The 22,528-nt window shown below is 43.2% G+C and overlaps 1 protein-coding gene across 8 annotated transcripts in view; it reads left to right on the forward strand.

The window, feature by feature from the left end:
• The window catches only part of LOC126260959 (uncharacterized), a 143,277-nt gene extending 130,938 nt beyond the window's left edge, over nucleotides 1-12,339 (forward strand). For all 8 annotated transcript variants that reach the window (XM_049958478.1, XM_049958475.1, XM_049958479.1 and 5 more), the window contains one exon: nucleotides 11,353-12,339. In XM_049958478.1, the coding sequence (XP_049814435.1) occupies nucleotides 11,353-11,566 (214 nt within the window). In that variant the 3' untranslated portion in view covers nucleotides 11,567-12,339. The remainder of the gene's footprint in view (nucleotides 1-11,352) is intronic.
• The last annotated feature ends 10,189 nt before the right edge of the window (nucleotides 12,340-22,528 follow it).

Below are 22,528 nucleotides of genomic sequence, written 5' to 3' on the forward strand. Positions count from 1 at the left end.
AATACTACAGTAAGAATTACTAAAAGGATTAACCGGTTAATCTTAAAGTAAAATATAACAAGAAGTTAATGTAATAACCAATAAATCACAGATTATTCAAACACATTAACTTAAGAGATGTGACGTAACAGCCAAATCTTGAGGGCTAACAGTCAGACAGCTACAATAGTAATTAATTTAAAACAATAAATATTGATTTTCTTGAAAGGGACAAAATCTCTGTAGATTTATGGAACTTACTTACTCACGTGACCCAATATTCACCAGGCCACTAGCATTTGCTTACCACGGCCGTAGACAATTTTATAGTCACTGGTTACTGCATCACTCAGGGAAGCAAAAACTTCCAATACAAATAAGACTCAATCTCGATCTCAGTGGGATGAAGATAAGCAGATATTGGATAAGTTACAATTAAAGGAAATTTTAAAACATGAACAGCTCACTATAATCTCTCTCTCTCTCTCTCTCTCTCTCTCTCTCTCTCTCTCTCTCTCTCTCTGCCTGCGACTGTATGCTTGCCCATGTGGTCAGCAACCTAGATCAAAGGAACTACAACCAAATACTCAACTAATAGGCAACCGAAGTTCCACCTGGTGACTAGACAGGCAAATCGCACCAGGAGGCAAAGATGTAAAAACATGGAATGAGCCAACATGGATCCTGTATGTTGTCAGGTGGAAGAGAGGCAAAAGGTAAGAGGAAAGTGTCTGAGAGTTCATAGTCAGCACTTCGTCTCCTCCATTAGTTCTTCGTCAAGGGTGTGGGCTACACTCTGCACCCTTCAAGGTTGCCAACAGTGTCTTCCATCCCTTGCCTTCCCCTCCCATGTGGCCTTTGTACAGATCCATCAGTTCTTGCGGAACACCTTGTGACCCATTTTGCCATGGAATTGGTGTCAGCCTCCTCTCCAGATGCCTTCTCCCTCCAGAAACAGTGGTCTGAAGCTTCCCACTTACAATTTCTCTCTGTTCAGGGGGAATCCTACAATAAACCTTTCACTGAACGGGAACATCTTTTGGTCCTTTCCTCCTTCTAAAATGCAGACCACAGCGCTGATTCCACGCATAACCAATTGCTGCAAGACCTCAGTCGCCCACAACTGTATCTCCTTGCGGTGTTTGTGTTATGCTCAAAGGGGTTTTCCCGTCTTGGAGGGACAGTATTGTGATTCCTGTCCATAAGCCTGATAAGGATCCGTTGTCCCTCTATAGTTACTGGCTGGTCGGTCTGATCAACATCCCCTGCAAGTTATCTGAACAGGTGGTGGCTCTGTTGGATCTTAGAATCTCGGAACCCTTTGTCTCCTTACCAGTGTGGCTTTCAGGAGGGAAGGTCTCCAATCAATCATCTGCTTCAGTTGGAAATCGCAGTTCATCAGGCATTTTCTCAGCTCTGCATGTTGTCGCAATTTTCTTCGATGTTTGTAAGGCCTACGACATGGTTTGGTACCATCAGATCTTATTTACACTTCTTGATTGGAGTCCCTTCCTCTTTTTATTTACCAGTTCCTGTCCCACTGGTTGTTAAGAGTTAAGCTTGTCATCATTCTCAGCCTTGCACAGACCCAGGAGAATGGCATTCCACAGGGTTCTGCATTAAGTGTCCTTTTCCTTATTGCTGTTAATGGACTCGTGGCATCAGTCAGACCATTGGTCACTCCTGCGCTGTAAATGAAAGATTTCTGTACCTGGGCTAATTTTCACTCAGTGGCCTCTGTGGAGCGGAAGCTCTAAGCTGTCATGCCGTGCACTTCTTTGTGGACACACTCACGATTTGCAATTCTCCCACCCTTGTATATTGCAGGTGGTCCATTTCTGTTGCCGTACTAGGGTCAATCCCAGTTCCGAGCTCTATGTCAACGCCCGACATCTGACCGTAGTTTTGTTTCTTTGATCTTCTTTGTTGGCAACCGGCTTACTTAGTTGCCCCATATCAGCCTTCTGAAGATTGGCTGTTTCTGTAAACTCAGTTCTGTGGATATTATCCAGGTTGACACTGCGATTCCTTGTGGTTTCAAGTACTGAAGTTTGTCAGTCCTTTGCAATGGTAAATCCGCTTCTTATTCAGATAGGTGTTGATGCAAGTGCCGGCCCTGTGAAGTTGCACTCCTGTTTGCACAATGGCACTTTGCTTTTGGAGACTACTTCCGATTCTCGAGCACACCTACTGCTTGTAGCCTTGCTTCTCCACAGCTATCCTGTTCGTGTAGAGACTCATAGAACTCTCAATTCTTCCCATGGAGTTATTTACACCAGACTGCTCAATGGACCGACCAAGGCAGAAAACCAAATTTACCTCTCTGATCAGGATGTCATTGCTGTCAATCAGGCGATGAGAAAGGTAGATTCCTCTTTAATGTCCACATACCCTCTTTTTCTCACCTTTGATAGAGTGGTTTTTCCGTTCAAGATCGAAGCAGGCTCTGAAGTTATCACAGTCTGACCATACATTCCGATCCCAACACACTGCTACCAGTGTCATTGTTTCAACCATACTCAAATGTCTTCTCAACACCCAACCAAATGCGTAAACTGTGATTGGGATGTGCGTGAGGGTGACTGCCCAGCCCCCCCCCCCCCCCCCCCCCTGTATCAACTGCTATGGCGACCGTGCTGCCGTCCCTCAAGATTTTCCCGTGTATCTCGATGAACGAGCTGTCCAGGAGATCCGGGTAAAGGCAACAGTGCCTCACCCGGTCGCTCGCAAGTTGTTGGCTAGTCGCAAACTTTGCGCTCTACCATCTAGCACCTACAGTACTGTTTCTGCTACATCTTACTCCATGAAGGACATGGCCATGCAGGCATGCAATGTCGAATTCAGCACTGTGGTTGTGAAATTGCCCAGTGCCCTGGTAGCATCGTTGCGGTCTCCTCGTCCAGCTGTGCAACAAGCCACCAAACCTTTGCCTCCTGGGTCAGTCACCTGCTACACAACCGGCAGGCTGGGAAGTACAGGATGTCAAACGGTCTTATCCTTTGCAGACTCGGAGATCCTCGTTGACAGTGCCGTCATGTGATATCCTCACCCAGCAGACCTCCCCGTGTCGCCGGTGCTCACTGCCATCTCTCTCTCTCTCTCTCTCTCTCTCTCTCTCTCTCTCTCTCTCTCTCTCTCTCTCTCTCTCTCTCTCTTTTCCCTGGACACTACAGATTGACAGAGAGAGAATACGGATGCCTCTCACGGAGCAGGATCCTCCAGCCTGTGCGCTCCATAGCAGTCTGTCTTTGAATGCTGGCACTAGGCATTATCGAGGTAACACCCCTTCATTTGTTCCCTCCTCCCATTTCTTTGTAATGACTTTCCTTCAATGGAATGTTTGTTTGCCTTCTATCAGACAGAGAGGATTTACAGATATCTTAGAATTGCAGCATCTGCTTGGTCTCTGCCTACCGGGAAGCAAAATTGCATCCTCGCGACCACTTTGAGCTCTCACTTCTTCCTGGTCTGTTTTGACCTTCCCACGAAGTATGGCATTCCATCTCATGGAGGAGTTATGTTGTTCATACAGGATGATGATCATAATCAACCCAGCTCCCTGACTAACTGCCTTCAAGCTGTTGCAGTTCGCCTTTTCCTTCCTTACTTGACTTTTTCCCTTTGTACCATTTACATCCGTCCATCATTCGATGTCACTAGGGCAGACTTCCTCAGCTTATTGGGCAGCTACCTCACCCCTTCCTGCTGCTTGGTGATGGTGATGGTGGCGCACCATCCCCATTGCGATTCCCCCAGAACGTTTTAGGGAGGTGCCCTCTTGGCTGACCTTCTCAATAAAATTAACCTCCTGTGTCTAACAAGGGAGTGCTCACATTCCTTTCAGACTCCACGCACACCTATTCCCATGTAAACCTATCCTTCTGCACTGCCCAGCTTGCCCATTGTCTAGAGTGGTCCGTTCTCTCTGACACATACTCGAGCAACGTTTTCCCCAAGTGCTATCGGTTTGACTCCTACCCCACTTACATGCACACCCAAAAGGCAGCTTACGTGCACACCCAAAAGGCAGCTTACTATGGCCGGTTGGAGGCTTTATTCCTCCCTGGCAACCTTCAATGAACATCATTTCCCCAGTTGTGATGACAAGGTAGAATATCTTATGAATGTTACCCTTGCTGCTGCAGAACATTCCATTCCTCACACTTCCTCTTTACCATGCTATTTCCCGGTCCCTTGGTGGACTGAGGCATGCTCAAACATAATTCGCATGCAGACGTGCTCTCTGTATTTCTTACAGTCATTCTACAATGGTAAACCACATTTATTATAAACAGTTGAATGCACAGTGTCATCGCATTGTTCGGAATAGCAAAACGCTAACTGGATTTCATTCACGAGTTCTTTTAACAGTTCCACTCCCTCTTCCGTTGTATAGGTCAACTTCAGATGATTCTCTGGGACCGAGATCCATTATCCAATTTCCAACCTGACAGTAGCAGATGCTATCATAATGGACCCTATTGCTGTCGCTAACACCTTGGGCTGCCATTTTGCGGAGATTTTAAGCTGCTCCCACTGTCACCCCGACTTCCTCTATCGCAAATGAGCGGAGGAAGCTGTGGCGATATCCTTCTCTTCTCAGAATTTTGAGTGCTACAATGCCGCCTTTACTACGGGGGGCTAGATCATGCTCTCACTCCATCCCGATCCTCCACCCCAGGGCGAGACAGTGTTAAAATTGAGATGTTGTAGGACCTTTGCCTTGTGGGCAAGCACTTTCTGCTTAATATGTACAACCACATCTTGGCAGAGGGCACATTTCCCAGATGCGGGCGTGAAGCCGTTGTCTTACCCATACCTAAGCCTGGTAAGGAATAACACCTTCCTTCTAGCTACTGCCCCATGTCTCTCACGAGCTGTGCTTGCAAGATGATGTAACTTAAGATTTGTGCCCGGCTGGTATGATGGCATGGGTCTCGCAATTTACTAACCACTTAACAGTGTGAATTTCGAGTGCGCTGTTGTGCAGTTGACCACCTTGTCACTTTGTCCACCCATGTGGTGAATGATTTTCTGTGGAAATCCCAGGCCGTTACCGTGTTTTTCAATTTGGAGGAAGCCTACGATACCTGCTGGAGGACTGGTATCCTCCGTACTCTCTACAAGTGGGGCTTCAATGGCCGCATGCTCAGTTTCCTTCAGGAATTTTTAAATGACCGAGTCTTCAAGGTTTGTGTGGGCCCTGCCTTGTTGGACAGAATTTAACCAGGAAAATGGTGTGCCTTAGGCTTCTGTCCTGAGCATCACCCGCTTTGCTATAACCATTAACGCTGTAATGGCCTGTCTCCTGCCTGTTTCGTTGACGATTTTGCCATCTATTACAGTTCTACACAGACTTGTCTCGTTGAGCAGTGTCTTCAGTGATGTCTAGATTGACTTCATTCGTGGAGCATCGACAGTGGCTTTCATTTTTCCACTGACAAGACCATTTGCATGAATTTCTGGCAGCACAATGGATTTCTTCTACCATCTTTACTGTTGGGTCTGTTGCTCTTCAGTTCATTGAAACTACAAAATACCTGGGGCCGAAGCTCGATAGGAAACTTTCTTGATCCTCCCATGTGTCTTACCTGGCAGCCCGCTGTATGTGATCCCTCAATCTCCTACATGTCCTCATTGATACTTTCTGGGGAGCAGATCAAACCACTCTCCTGTTTGTACCAGTTTATTGTCCATTCGAAACTAGACTGTGAATGTTTTGTTTCTGTTACCACTATCTTATTGTCATGACTTTCTCCTCAGCAGGTATGCATGCCATTTGTCTCCAATGTGTGGCTACCCATCCTTCGAGGACTCCTTTGATCGCCTGTATGGGGTGCGCCCCTCTTCTGTGACCTCCTGGAGTTAGCTTTCGGCTCTTGTTCTAGCGGCTTCACTTCACGCTATCTGCAACTTTCGCAGTGGGTGTGAACGTTTCACCACCTTCGCTTCGTACAGTGCCCCATGTTGACCTTGGCCTTCATTCGCTTCCTAAGGACACTCATCTAGCCTCGCTCTATCACCTTCAGTTCCACGACCTTCGTACAGAACTTCGCCATGGTACCTTTGTGCACACTGATGCCTTCGTCATTGGCACTGACTTTTTTCGATATTGGCTTCTGCAACGTTGCTCAGTATTTACAGCAGAGCCCTTCACCCTGTATCAGGCCACGCAGTACATCTGGCGACGCAGGCCTTTCAATGGCGTCATCTGCTCAGACTCCCTCAGTGCCCTTAAAAGCCTCTGTGCTGTACACCATCCTTCCCGTAGTGCAATAGGTTCAGGAAAGCTGTCACTTGCTCACTCTTGATAGAGACACTGTTGTTTATGTGGGTTCCTGGTCACGTCAGTCTGACAGGAAACGAGGCCGCTGCTGCTGCTGCCAAGGTTGCAGTCATCTTACCTCAGCCCACTAGTTCTTACATTCCCTCTGATCTCTGTGTTGCTGTCTGTCAGCAGGTGGTGTCTTTTTGGCATCACCACTGGTCTTACCTTTATGGGTTCAAGTTCCAGGTTATTAAGCTTCTCTCAAAGGCTTGGACGACCTCATCGTGGCCCTCTCGCTTTGAGGTTATCATTTTAGCTAGGTTGCATATTGGGAACCTCCTTTTTAGCCATTGCCATTTCAGTGCTGCTCCCCCACCACTTTGCACCCATTGCACCCAACCTTTGGCAGTCCGCAATTTCCTGATGGAATGCCCTTTTTTTAACCACTTACGTTCCAATTTATGGTTGCCGTCTGAGTTATCGGCCGTTTTAGTCAATGATGTGCAGGCTGTCGACCTCATTTTACTTTTTATCCATCGTAGCAGTATGGCGAAGAATAATTTTTACTTCAGTACCTCCGTTTCTCTAGGGCGCATTCAACTCCTCTCTTTGTCTTGGTGTTCTACAGTTTTGACATGGGGCCGTATGACCCTGGTTGTTTTTGTGCCCAACGAAACAAAACAAACAAACTGAATTTCTTCATGATGGATGGTGACGTTTCAAGATGTGGAGATAGTCCATGAGTGTAAGCTTTCTATTACATTGACCCAGTGATCACATCAGTCCTTCTCATATCTAATACCTTGAGGGAATGTAGTTGGCCCTTGTAAGTTCCCTCATGGATTTTGTATTATGGATGGAGTTTGAATGTTTCCGGAAATCTTGAAGATTATCAGCTCCAGACGGCCAAAAGAGCATGAAAAAGGGTATGATGAGCATCGGGAATAGAAATCAGTTGTAAATAGCATCGCGATATCAATAATAGTTGTCTGGTTGGAGTCCAGGCAGATAGTACACAGTAGTGTTAAGACTTCTGCACCACTTGTTATGCACGCCACTGATTGCACTCGGGAGCATCAGGCCACTAGTGCTCCGCTGAAGCCAGGATGCCCTGTGGTTGAGATGAACTCGGCGCCCCAGTATGGGCACGCCCACGGAGCTGTGTTGCTGTCAGGTCAGCTGCCGACGCCTGCTGCACCGGCAGCTGGGAAGCCGTCAGTTGCGAGGTTCCGTCATGGAAGGACCACGCACCATGGGGTCGGGTTGCCGTGAAGTTCGGTTGTCAGTCCCCGGCGGCACCTGTGACCAAGACCGCGTTGCTGCCGGTCCTGCTGGAAGTTCTCGCTGCAGATAGTCAGCCGTGGTGCCGACCGAACTCGGGCCGACCTCCAGAGCTGAAGTTGACATCTGGCGACGAACGGATGATTCTTGCGAGCTAGAACAGACTTCCGGAATCGTCACCTACGAAGATTGAACATTCGGAGACAGACCACGTCCGTCCTCAGACCCGAACTGCTTCCTAATGGCTTCTGTTTGTTGCTGCCTGCGCACCACTATTTATATCCGGCAGGAAGATGTTTTTTACCATCGGTGGTAGCTTTTTGTTATTAATCCTGCAGTATATTTCAGCGTAACTTAGCATGCTGGCCTCGCTTCCCCTTACTCAGCACTCTCCAGGCTTCGCTCGGTGCTCTGTGTATGTGCGTCCTTGCATCAGTCTGTTTGTAGACTGCTGCTGTCAGCAAGGCTATCTGTGCCTGCCTACTTCGTAACACCTCGGTCACCGATGTGCCTCTGTTTTGCCATTCTCCACTGCGTGAAGCAACGCTTACTACATGTGACCACAACAGTAGCAAACTTCACACCTAAAGAAAACTAAGTTAATTGTTGAAATGTTGTGCATATGACAACTTGGCAGAACTGGTAGCACCCTATTAACCATCTAATGGTAAGGTGAAGTTTCTTGACATAAACAATAAGGTGGGGTTGGATGAGACCCCACCCTCAAAATATCGATTTTTCAGGGTGAAATAAAAAAATGTGGGAAAAAGTTTTATTATCAATTAAACACACGTAATATTAGTTATAACAACAAGGTTTTTTTATTTTTATAGTCAATAAGTAAGAATATAAAGTACTTTGGAAAAAAATAGGAACTTGATTACAAAAAATACCTTAATAGAAATATTCTCTATAAAATTATTGAAGACATAGTAAAAATCAATAAATTCAGTCATCAACTAGGAACTTGAGTGCTTTAGAAATTCTAGAGATAGGAACTAAATGAGAAATATCTCTTACTAATTCTAGAAAATAATTATAGTGTCAGCAGTTTTGAAATATAAAGTTCTCAATAATAAATGTATAATGTTATTCTGGAAATGATCACATACAGCCCTGAAAATACATATTTGGCACAATTTGTCACATCTCAGTTTCTTTACAGCCAGGGCATATAACAACTTCATGCTCCTCACATATAGAACGATTACTTACTACAAAAAGCATTACTCTTCCTATCTTTTGATCTGTCACAAAAATCACATCTTCTTTTCTTTAGTGGCTGTGCTTGGGTAGGCTTGTCTAATTCTATTGGTTCTTTTTCTAAAAGTTTTCCGATAGACGAATGGAGCTCACGGGGAAGATATGTGTTATTCAACCTCTTTCCCATAAGAGGTTTTGTCAAAGAGAGAGCAAGAGTTTTGAGAAATGACATTCTCGTGTCATTTGAAAAGCTGTCCATTTTGCTATTGCTTTTATAAATGATAAAACTATTTATAGCAGTGATGTCTAAAATAGCATAAAAGTACCGAATGGGCCATCTTCTTGATTTTCTTTTTGTGGTCCTGCTGTGGCAAAGCATATCTAATACATAGACCCCTCCTTTAGTTATATTGTAGAACTCCACAATTTCAGGTTTATTTGATTTTTCATTTATCTCTCCAGAGAAGTGCATAGATGATATCAGTAAAACATTTTTCTTTTTCTTTGGGGTAAATGACACCAAAGGTTTGTCGTCCTGATACATAAATGTTGAAGAGCCTACTGGAGCGGAAAGCAGCATTGATGGTGGTATTTGCAGTTTGTTCCTCCTCAATGTACCTACAAATGTGAGTTTCTTTTGGAGGAGGGCGTCAATCACCTCCAGTGAGGAGAACCAATTGTCCGCTGTAATGTTTCTATTAGAACCCCTGATAGATTCAGTCAGGTGCAAAACATACTGGGCAGGTAAAGGCAAATTTCCAGGTCTCCTCTTTATTCTGTTGTCCTTGTCAGTGTATGGAATGCCACCAAAAAACTAGAATGCCCTTGTCGCATAGTAACATTATTGTCCACCCATATTTGTCGGGTTTCGATGGGATATAAGTTTTGAATGTACAGTCACCCCAAAAACTCTGTAGAGTCTCATCTACTGTGACATATTCAGAAGGGTTATAATTTTTTCACTGTTAGATTCAAACATGTCCCACACTTCTCTGAAAGCCGCAAATTTGTCGTTAATTTTTCTGGCCTCTGGTGGCTTTATCATCGAAGCGGAGGTTTTCTGGAAGAAATGCAAACCTTTTCTTGCAAATAGTGCAACGGAATACCGGAGGTCCATAGGTTGCTGAGAACATCTCATCTACACAGAGCATAGAATTTTTTAGGACACCATTCATGAAGAGAAGGCCCATCAACCCTTATATTTCAATGCTCTCTGTTGGTGAATGAAACCACTGGACCGTATTGTACTTTTGCCTAGATTTCTCGATTTCAAGATTTGTGGACAAAACAATTTTTGTTCTATAAATTTCGAATCTATAAATAAGAAAAATATTTCCAATTCACTAGTGACCCCCCCCCCCCCCCCTTGCTTCCCCACATGGACCAGGGAGATAAGTAATATTATTTGACACTGGTGTCCTAGAAAATTTTGAATGGATGGGTTTGTTGGTCCATATTGTCTCTTAAGTCTTTACCTAGCTCAAAATTTCTCTCATCATCCACATCTGACTGAGAATTATCAAACTCTACTGCTCCTGTCGCACAATGAAGTACATCAACCTCGTCATCAGTATTAGATAATACATCATCCTCAGTTTCTGAACAGTTTTCTGCATCGATATTGTCGCCATCCTCTGACTCGGCCTCCTGTCGGAGAAACTAGTTTTATATCTCCTCAGGAGTTCTAAGGAGTTGATGCGCCACTTTAGTAAGATACTAGAAGAGGAAAAAAAACTTAGATGTAATATAAACATCAATATGGGGTTGAATCCTCCCCACAAAACATAAACAGTAAGGTGAGGTCGGATCGAACCCTAATGCGGGTAATGTAGGTTTCGGATAGAGGGTAGCTGGAACCTCATTGCTCTCAGAAAAGGGAGTGGTGAGTTATGAACAAAACAGACTCACTGGGGTCAGATCCAACCCCAACCTTACCGTTAGAGGATTAATGGAATGCAGGAGACATCTAATTTCTTATTGAAATGACAAAACTTGTGTGGGGACAAAAGTATTGATGTAAATGTCCTTGATGTAGTCCTTACTCAAGAGTTTAAAAATCAGGCAACAGAAAGTTCATTGAAACCATTATCCTCAACAGCAGAAGCGGTAGAACTGAAGTAAGCAGGGAAGAACATAATGATAAAAGTACCTTTTATGGAAGCTACAGTAGGTGCGAATTCCAGTGGGTCAGTCATGTAATGAGATTGAAGACAGGATGGAGAAACCCTAATTTGATATAACATTTAGAAAATGTTTGCTTTTCACCGTATTACGAAGTTATTTTCATATTCTTTGTAACTTCATACTTAAATGTTAAATGTCACACACACATTCTGAAAAGTTTAAAGATAACACTGTAAAAGTCAACCAGTGGTACAGCTAGAACTTGTCTAATAAGTATGAAAAATAAAGTGTAAAGAACAGTAATTGGTTCACTAAAGTATGGTTATGTTAAGAAATGTGTGGATTTTTTTTTATTTAGAAATGTGCTCCCACTGTGCATCTTCTCAAGTTGTTCTCAAATGTGACTCATCTAATTGTTAGCCAGTCACCTTTTTATGTGCATATAATTGTTCTATTGTTTGTTTTAACTGACACGTCATTTCTTGTATGTGTTTCAGAAATGAATGGAGAAATTTCAGGCCCTACACGAATATTCTTTGGTTGCACTACACCTTGGGCAAAATGTTGCAAGGTGTCCATTACAAAAACATCTCCACGAAGATTCACAAGAAATTTAGAACAAAGCTAGCTAACTGTTATAATGATGTATTGAAGTATAATAGTGCTCATGATTTAGTGACTAGTGGGAATTTACTGGAAATGCTTAAATAATATCTTCCAAAGATGAATGTTTCTGTTGAAGTGGTCATACACAGCTGAAGTTTCTTTGTGCAGAATGTATAATAGTGTTAGTGTTACGGTCTGATTCTCTATTGTTACAAAGTGCAAAAAAAATACTAACAGATATTGACATTGCCTTCTGAGGCACAATGAATAAACCAGCTATTCTTTAGAAATTGGCACCAAAATCAATTGCATATGACAAGCATTGTATGCTCACAATTGTATGTTTTTTGCCGTATCCTGTAGGTTTTTCACCTGGTATTCTGCTTTTGGGGGAAAGTATCTTCCGAACACAAGTCAAATAACGTTCCACTAAACATGGCTGTAATTAACTTCTGATTGCTTCATTTTTATTTATAATTGATGTTACGTGTGAGGTGATCAGCATTGTCACTAGTAAATGGTGGACAACTACATTCATAGGCAACATATTGCAAAGTTCTCAAATGGTGGTCATAATTTCCTAAAGGCCAGGGGGGTTCACATTTTACACAATCGGTTGTCGATTGACTGGTATTAACGCACCGCTTTTGTTGCATTTTTATGTTTGACCGCAGAATTTCTCAAAGTAAAAGTACACTTGCTTGCACAGTGATAGCTAATCTGTGATTGGTTGATAGCAACACAGATATTGACAGTTTGATTGACTTATAATGAGGTGTTAATGTTCTGGTAGCTAAAAGGAACTCACTACATGCTGTATGCCATGCACCTATTTATAGAAGAACGTAATATGAAAAATCATAAAATGTTGAATTAGAGATACTGTATTTTTAATGTTAATATAAAAGATTGCAAAACAAGAAAGTTCATTTAACCAAGAGCTGTATAAATACGAGGGTTGTTTTTTAAGTAAGGGCTGTTTTTATTTTTTTAAAAAAAGATAAATACTATTGTAAAAAAACTTTTATTTTCTGATTCTACACACTTTTACCTATTTTTCTACATACTTTTACCTATTTTTCTACATAGTTGCCTTGTTTATTTAAGCACTTGTCATACCGTACAACTAAGTTTTTAATTCCCTCTTCAAAGAATTCGGCCGCCTACTCCTACAGCCAAGAGTTCACGGCCACTTTCACTTCATCGTCGTCATTGAAACGCTGCCCGCCAAGATGGTGTTTCAGGTACCGGAAAAGGTGAAAATCGCTAGGAGCACGGTCGGGGCTGTATGGTGCATGGTCCAAAACTTCCCAGCCAAAAGAATCAATCAAATCCTGAGTCTTTTGAGAGGTGTGAGAACTAGTGTTACCATGCAGGAGCAAAACTCCTTTTGTCAGCATGCCACGCCTTTTGTTTTGAATTGCTCTGCGGAGCTTCTTTAGAGTTGCACAGTAGGCATCTGAGTTGATTGTCGTTACTCGTGGCATAAAGTCCACTAGCAAAACACCGCGCCGGTCCCAGAACACAGTTGCCATAATCTTGCGCTTTGACAGCGTCTCTTTGGCTTTGACCTTGATGGGTGAGGTTGTGTGTCGCCATTCCATCGATTGTCGCTTGCTTTCGGGAGTGATATGGGATACCCATGTTTCATCTTCAGTGACAATTTGACTCAACATGTCATCCCCTTCTTCCTCGTAACGAATCAAAAAGTCGAATGAAGTGGCAAATCTCTTTCCTTTCTGGTCGTCTGTGAGGAGTCTGGGTACCCACCGAGAACACAGTTTCTTAAAGTTTAGGTTTTCAGACACAATTTTGTACAAGACCGATCTTGAAACTTGTGGAAATTCCAAAGAAAGAGTGAAAATTCCAAAGAAAGAGTGGAAATTGTGAATCTTCTGTCCTCACGAATCTTTGTTTCGACTGCAGCCACCAAATCATCAGTGATCACAGAGGGCCGGCCTGAGCATTCTTCGTCATGGACATTTTGACGGCCATTTTTAAACTCTCTAACCCATTGACGCACTTTACCTTCACTCATTGCATTCAAGCCATAAACTTCTGTTAACTGACGATGAATTTCTGCGGCTGATAGGCTTCTCGCGGTCAAAAAACGTATCACTGACCGTATCTCACACGCGGCGGTCTGCGGCTGATAGGCTTCTCGCGGTCAAAAAACGTATCACTGACCGTATCTCACACGCGGCGGGCGATTCAATAATCGTAAACATTATAAAGTAGCACAGCGATGCGTACATGTCAGCTACAGAGCTGCAACTTGCATCAGTGTGAACGGGAAGGATTCCGGCAAGTGGTGCGGTGGCTTGTTGCGGCGTCCGCGCGAACTACGGGACTATACGCGCGATCAGCCCTTACTTAAAAAACAAGCCTCGTAGAAAATATGGGAATGCCCACGTGCTGCCAAGGCTTGCTTAAGCTGCAGAAGTTTCGCAGTAAGCCATTACACAGCCTCCATATAGTCAGAATCTCCCTCTGAGCAATTTCCATGTTTTTGGACCCCCTGAAAAAAAAAAAAAGACGTTCATGGCCATTGATTTGCATCGAATGAAAAGGTGCATGCCGCATGCCTGGGTAAAATCATGATTCCATAGGCATCTACAGACATTTTTTGCATGAAGGCATAGATAGTTTTGTCTCAGTGGGATAATTGTATTGACAATTGTGGCTATTAATTTTTAAATAATAAACATTTTCGCCAAACTTCCTTTCTGTCTTTCTCGTTTCCATTTGACTACCCTCTACAATAGCAGATTCTTTATCGAGAATGCCTGTGGGAAGGACAGAAGGAGATCATCATTAAATTAAGTTTTGAATTTAGATTACTGATGTCCCTTTTAATGTCAGTTTTTTAATTCATTTCAGTACTAATTTTGGCCTGTTCTCACCAGCCTCAAAAACAACTTAATGTTACCAGCATGGATCTGTGACAGTACAAGATGGGACTTCCATTATTTCTGTTTTGTGCACATAGTGAAGAGGACACCTTTCACTCTATGGAAAACAATATTTTTCCCTGATGATATTAGTAGTTACTTCCCCAAACATTAATTTACAAGGAGCAAAACCAGTCAATTATTTCCATAAATCGGTTATTATGTTTTCAAAATTCTGTATGTGAGTTGCTTATTACATATGTTGGGTGTAATTAGCTAATTATCTTCATTTACCTCTCACCAATATTTCCATCTGAAAAATAAATTCAAATCTTCATATGTTTGGGTTTATACATTCCCAAAACATTGCATAAACATTTGAAATGAACTGTGGCCCATTGCGTGGTGGTGGTGGTGGTGGTGGTGGTGGTGGTGGTGGTGGTGGTGAAGAATAAGGAACTGTCACCTTATAAATGTAGTCCTTCTCTAATTTGCTATTATTGTTCTAGTCCTGTAATGACCATAACTTTCATGTACATAATCGTTAAGTTTGTCAAAATGCAGTTCAGGGAAACAACTCCCATTCCCGAAAGATTTTGTTCTGAATAATAACCCTTTGTGAATAATATAAACAGCAAACCATGGAAACTCCAGGTAGAAATATCAACACTTCAGAGAAAGATAGATTGCTACTTGCTGTAAAGAAGACACATTAAGCAACAAACCAGCTGTCTGCAGCTTAACATGTGTTCTCTGTGGTAACTAGCAGTATCTTTTCCTACACTGTTAATATAATACTGCTTTAGTTTTGAAAGATAGGAGTAGTTAATAATAAACGTGAATTGTATGAAATAGTAAAGAGGTACAGGAAGAGTATTATGCTGTTATATATTTTTATTATATCTAAAACCAAAGATGATGTGACTTACCGAACGAAAGCGCTGGTAGGTCGATAGACACACAAACACACACACAAAATTCAAGCTTTCGCAACAAACTGTTGCCTCATCAGGAAAGAGGGGAAGGAGACGGAAAGACTTACCTTAGGGGGGGGGGGGGGGGAAGGACAGGTATACACTCTCTCTCTCGCGCGCGCGCGCCCACACACACACACACACACACACACACACACACACACACACACACACACACACATCCAGACACAAGCAGACATATTTAAAGACAAAGCGTTAGGGCAGATATGTCAGTCGAGGTGGAAGTGAAGAGGCAAAGATGATGTTGAATGACAGGTGAGGTATGAGTGGCGGCAACTTGAAATTAGCGGCGATTGAGGCCTGGTGAGTAACGGGAAGAGAGGATATACTGAAGAGCAAGTTCCCATTTCCGGAGTTCGGATAGGTTGGTGTTGGTGGAAAGTATCCAGATAACCCGGACAGTGTAACACTGTGCCAAGATGTGCTAGCCGTGCACCAAGGCATGTTTAGCCACAGGGTGATCCTCATTACCAACAAACACTCTCTGCCTGTGTCCATTCATGTGAATGGACAGTTCGTTGCTGGTCATTCCCACATAGAATGCATCACAGTGTAGGCAGGTCAGTTGGTAAATCACGTGGGTGCTTTCACATGTGGCTCTGCCTTTGATCGTGTACACCTTCCGGGTTACAGGACTGGAGTAGGTGGTGGTGGGAGGGTGCATGGGACAGGTTTTACACCGGGGGTGGTTACAAGGATAGGAGCCAGCGGGTAGGGAAGGTGGTTTGGGGATTTCATAGGGATGAACTAAGAGGTTACGAAGGTTAGGTGGACGGCGGAAAGACACTCTTGGTGGAGTGGGGAGGATTTCATGAAGGATGGATCTCATTTCAGGGCAGGATTTGAGGAAGTCGTATCCGTGCTGGAGAGCCACATTCAGAGTCTGGTCCAGTCCCGGAAAGTATCCTGTCACAAGCGGGGCACTTTTGTGGTTCTTCTGTGGGGGATTCTGGGTTCGAGGGGATGAGGAAGTGGCTCTGGTTATTTGCTTCTGTACCTGGTCGGGAGGGTAGTTGCGAGATGCGAAAGCTGTTGTCAGGTTGTTGGTGTAATGGTTCAGGGATTCCGGACTGGAGCAGATTCGTTTGCCACGAAGACCTAGGCTGTAGGGAAGGGACCGTTTGATGTGGAATGGGTGGCAGCTGTCATAATGCAGGTACTGTTGCTTGTTGGTGGGTTTGATGTGGACGGACGTGTGAAGCTGGCCATTGGACAGGTGGAGGTCAACGTCAAGGAAAGTGGCATGGGATTTGGAGTAGGACGAGGTGAATCTGATGGAACCAAAGGAGTTGAGGTTGGAGAGGAAATTCTGAAGCTCTTCTTCACTGTGAGTCCAGATCATGAAGATGTCATCAATAAATCTGTACCAAACTTTGGGTTGGCAGGCCTGGGTAACCAAGAAGGCTTCCTCTAAGCGACCCATGAATAGGTTGGCGTACGAGGGGGCCATCCTGGTACCCATGGCTGTTCCCTTTAATTGTTGGTATGTCTGGCCTTCAAAAGTGAAGGAGTTGTGGGTCAGGATGAAGCTGGCTAAGGTGATGAGGAAAGAGGTTTTAGGTAGGGTGGCAGGTAATCGGTGTGAAAGGAAGTGCTCCATCGCACCGAGGCCCTGGATGTGCGGAATATTTGTGTATAAGGAAGTGGCATCAATGGTTACAAGGATGGTTTCCAGGGGTAACAGATTGGGTAAGGATTCCAGGCGTTCGAGAAAGTGGTTGGTGTCTTTGATGAAGGATGGGAGACTGCATGTAATGGGTTGAAGGTGTTGATCTACGTAGGCAGAGATACGCTCTGTGGGGGCTTGGTAACCAGCTACAATGGGGCGGCCGGGATGATTGGGTTTGTGGATTTTAGGAAGAAGGTAGAAGGTAAGGGTGCGGGGTGTCGATGGGGTCAGGAGGTTGATGGAGTCAAGTGAAAGGTTTTGCAGGGGGCCTAAGGTTCTGAGGATTCCTTGAAGCTCCGCCTGGACATCAGGAATGGGATTACCTTGGCAAACTTTGTATGTAGTGTTGTTTGAAAGCTGATGCAGTGCCTCAGTCACATACTCTCCGACGATCAAGTACCGTGGTCGTGGAACCCTTGTCCGCCGGAAGAATGACGATGGATCGGTCAGCCTTCAGATCACGGATAGCCTGGGCTTCAGCAGTGGTGATGTTGGGAGTAGGATTAAGGTTTTTTAAGAAGGATTGAGATGCAAGGCTGGAAGTCAGAAATTCCTGGAAGGTTTGGAGAGGGTGATTTTGAGGAAGAGGAGGTGGGTCCCGCTGCGACGGAGGACGGAACTGTTCCAGGCAGGGTTCAATTTGGATGGTGTCTTGGGGAGTTGGATCATTAGGAGTAGGATTAGGGTCATTTTTCTTCGTGGCAAAGTGATATTTCCAGCAGAGAGTACGAGTGTAGGACAGTAAATCTTTGACGAGGGCTGATTGGTTGAATTTGGGAGTGGGGCTGAAGGTGAGGCCTTTGGATAGGACAGAGGTTTCGGATTGGGAGAGAAGTTTGGAGGAAAGGTTAACTACTGAATTAGGGTGTTGTGGTTCCAGGTTGTGTTGATTGGAATTTTGAGGTTTTGGAGGGAGTGGAGCTGGAAGTGGGAGATTGAGTAGATGGGAGAGACTGGGTTGGTGTGCAATGAGAGGAGGTTGAGGTTTGCTGGAAAGGTTGTGAATGGTGAGTGAGTTGCCTTTCCGGAGGTGGGAAACCAGGAGATTGGATAGTTTTTTGAGGTGGAGGGTGGCATGCTGTTCTAATTTACGGTTGGCCTGTAGGAGGATGCTCTGAATAGCCGGTGTGGATGTGGGAGAGGAAAGATTAAGGACTTTTATTATGGATAGGAGTTGACGGGTGTGCTCTTTTCTTTCCTGGGAATTATTTGAAATTCGAATTTTTCAGGTTTTTAATTTTCATAGTTAAATATTTGTAATTTTGACTGACAAGAACTGATAATATAACAAAGAATATTACTGTATCCTGCTACTGCAGAAATAAAACAAACGAGAGAAAACTATCAAAATAAATCTTCAGTTGCATAGGAAATGCACCATGTAAAACAACAAAACACCATGCACACACCCAAGTCTGTCAACTGCAAAATGTGTTGAAGGCCTTACAATAAATACTATGCAGTACTCCGTAACGGCAAGCTGCTTCTTATGAGCGTGACATCACAACTGTTTACATTACGTTAGATTGAGCAGTTGCCAGTGGGCTCATGCGCATGCGCAGTTCAGTCACATTCTCCCGCTTCTGCGGCTACTTGAAGCCAGTAACCGCAAAAAATTTTCTGGGACGCCTAAGCTGCCAGATTCGTGCATGCGCAGAGCAGTCACAGTTGTACTGGGGACGTCTCCACGTGACCCTTGTTTGCATTTACTGATTTTGCTGTTTCCTCATCGTGTACAGCTCCCATGTCAAATGAAAACAGGACAAATTCTTTGGCTGGGAGTTATCAACTGAATTAAAGTATATTTACATAATTATGGAAGGCTGAAATATATTATTAGTTTCAGTTTTCTGATTTTATTTCATTTCTACATTTTTGGCAGTCATGCAATAATCACCTTACCGAACAATGAAGTTATTTTGTCGGTTTGCTAGAGGAATTTGGCTTTTATTAATATTTTTCCACTGAGGCAGTCAATTTATTTGAAATGAAGCGTTTCATTACACAGTGTAGGCTAGTTCCGATTGTTCACTGAATTTTAAGTACACATTTTCATCTGCTGGTACATATGGCATTTTGCCATAATAAAGAACCAAACACGAGATAGTACAGTACCGGTACTCTAAGAAAATTTACATCCCGAAAACCACACTGGAAAGCTTAATATCAGGTTGGGGCCCACTGTATTGTGAAATGAATGTGCACTTCAAGTGGAACTATACATTTTAGTATGGTTTACAAACTTCTGATGCTCTTGCAGTATCCCCTGATGTCCTGTTTCTTTTACGATATAAGTTATCTTAATGCAAAATGTACGAACATACGGGCTTCCTAAGCTATCGTAGCAGCGCAATCACAGTAATGCCTGTTTTCTGGCAACTGTTGAAATGAACCTATTTCTAACAGGTTTCAGGAAAATATTGTGAATGGTGTTTTGAAATGTGTTACTTTCAAAGATTAATTAATTTACATGTGAGAATGTGCGATGAATTTCGTAACTCACATAACGTTTGACTCTCGTTTACGACTTAACAATTTGAGGACCGGCCACTTAGAAGAATTTCAAGACCAGATATTTGTCTTTAAAGTTTCCTGGCATATTTGTGTGATGTATCTTATTGTAAAACAAACAAACAAAACAATATTACATGTGAAAGCTTAGATTCTCTTGTAGCTTATTAACCTTCGAGGTCTATATAATAAGTAAAAGCTTAGCTTTTCTTGTAGCTACACTGTGTATATTAATTTTAGCCATTAACTTTTCCCATTCGTGTGTTTGCATTACTCAACAGTGATGTTGCTATTGGCTGACTATATCGTGTGTCCTATGCTCTGAATATATGCTGTCATCGGCTGGCGAGATCACATGACATGAGCTATGATCGGCTTACAAAAGGGCTTCGCAATCTCGATCTCAATGCTTTGGAAACTAAAGTGTTATGTGTGGTGGAATTAGAATTTACACTTTCATAATTACGAAAACGTGCAGCATATCATAGTATGAAAATATGCAGCTTACATGTAGCTGCACATCATCAAAGATATTTCAAAGACTTCTTTTTTTCCTTCTTCTTGATTTCGTTTTCTAAGGTGGTGGCGGGAAGTTCTACACCGATGATGTGTAAAATGTTAACCACTCAAAGGATTGATAAGTTTTACAGTTCCGTGGGAAAGTATACTTATACTTAACACGGAAAAAATGTATTTTCACCCAGGGAAAAGTGTATTTTTTAACCGGGAAATTCGGGATTTTTTCCTTGTCCGTGTATACACCCTGTAACAATAACATATGACTTTCACATTTTGATGTTTGAACACAGTCTACCTCAAAGTAAAAATACACATTAACCAACCACATGATGTTTGCATAATGACAACTATCCTATGAGTGACTGACAATGACACATCCTAAGGGGCTCAGCAGTCGTGCTGAATACGGGCTTGGTGACTCGGTGTTGCTGAGCTGCCGAATGGTAAGTGCTGCCAATCCACTGTCACCATAGGCTCTAGGCATGCCTCAGTGAACACTGTACGGCATGGTGATGAAACGTTGTGTTCCAAAGGGAATGGGGATCTTGGCTTGAAACAACTTGGATGGTAAGAACCTCAACCTCAATGTTTGCTGTGCACAAGTGAAATGAACAATTGTTGAAGTGGAATAGAATTAGCTGGCAACCCCAAGGAAAATGGAAATATATCAGTTGTATAAGGCTTACCTAGGCCTGCGGGGTTCTGTCTGGGTGGACCCCTTTTTCCTTAGCTGCTCATGGGATAGAGATGGAGCCCTCAAAATTTTCTCCTCCATCTCCCAGCAGTGTGAGTGGGCTGCTGGTTGGTATCAACACTCACTTTAACAAGAGAGCTCATCTAGCCAGTCATGCGGCCACAGCAATTGTTAGGAGTTGTAGTGTGTATGGTAACAAAACACATGCCGCTAGTCAGAATGTTTTATTAATAATTATCAGAGAGAGGACAGATTTGAGAAAGTTCCATCTTTCTGCATCAAAGGTTTAGAGGGCATTGCTGGAACTTAAAAATCTGTTGAGTGATTGTGAAATGGTACACTTTTGGTTGAAACTTGTAATTCACAACAAGCAATGAACCTCCAGAAAGCTAAATACCTTGGGAAATATGCCGTCAAAACTGAGCTGCACAAGACATTGAACTACAGCAAAGATGTTTGTGTCATGTAGAAATCTATTAACGTATTTTCAAAGAAGGTGGAAGTTAATGGCTTCTGTAAGGTATTGTGAATGTACAAAATATCGTGGATGAAGATCTGGTAAAATCTGACTCCCAGAGCGTACCAAGGCAGGTTCCTGCCACTTGAGCACGCAACCCTGTGTCACCAACCAATGTGCTGTTTTTATCCTTTGAGTGCTGCACCAGCGCGTTCGGCTGGCCGTGTCAAGCCTGCGCTTGGGGCCCCCGGATCCGTGTACCTGCGCTGGCAGCCACTTCCGCGAACTGTTGTGTGTGGTTGTCACAGTCTTTGTTTTACATGATGGTTTGAAAATGGGCTTCGCCCGAAACTAATCGCCACTTAAATATCTTTTACCGCAACCCAGGCTACAATTTTGTAGTAATAATAATGCTAGAATTTTTGTTCAATTAATGATATTTGCAATAAGTTTAACGTTTAACTGCTAGCTACCAAGATGTTATGGAAGAATCCATAAATTTGCACAAAGTTTTTATTTTTGCACCTTCTGTATGGACATTTGAAGCATACAGTCTGTGTTTGTCAGCACAGACTGGATGTTTCACATCTTCGTAGATAAGGTGTTTGTCAACAAAGTAATTCATCTGGAGAAGAGGCTCTTCAAGCTCAGATAATTCGGTGTTGGTTTTATTTTTTCCTTCATTTTCATCCGGGCTTTGGACTGGCAATGACGAAGTTAAAAATGTTTTTCTTTTAACTTTTGTTATTATTTGTAAGTAATTTTTTCAGAAGTAAGGGCTTCAGTTCTTCTTCCAGCTGTAGCAGCTTGGCTAAAAGTTGTTCTTTTTGTGGTATGTTTCAAAACATGGGTCAACGCACAAAGGTACATTTCATGTTTTGCATTCATATTTCGTTTCTCGGCGCACATTCTGTTTCGAGCAGACTGCACATCTACGCGATGGTCCACTTTTCTTGGACTGGTCACTTGGAATGACGTGTGGAAAGTGCCTCCCAGTAAAGCGAAGAGGATTCTCGCCATCAGATCGTCTTCCTTTCGATCTCTTCTCCGTTCTGTAGCAAATTTGGCCACAAGTTCTCGTACCAGACATAAATGAAAATCTGCTAATGAAATTTTGCTCCCTGTCACCGATCTGTGAAGAGAGCGAGCATTCAGAACACAAAGGTCCACAACATGGGAAAAAAACTTTTTCACCATTTAACAGATTTTCGAAACAGAGCTTAATGGCATATCGGAGTGGACTACTGCTCCTATAAGTGCACTGTAATCAACAACACATTGCGGCTTCGTTACTTTTTCGCCAGTCGTCCTGTTTCTTTCCCGTATCTCGT

Source organism: Schistocerca nitens, chromosome 5, assembly GCF_023898315.1.
Source record: "Schistocerca nitens isolate TAMUIC-IGC-003100 chromosome 5, iqSchNite1.1, whole genome shotgun sequence".
In the NCBI taxonomy this organism is placed as follows: domain Eukaryota; kingdom Metazoa; phylum Arthropoda; class Insecta; order Orthoptera; family Acrididae; genus Schistocerca; species Schistocerca nitens.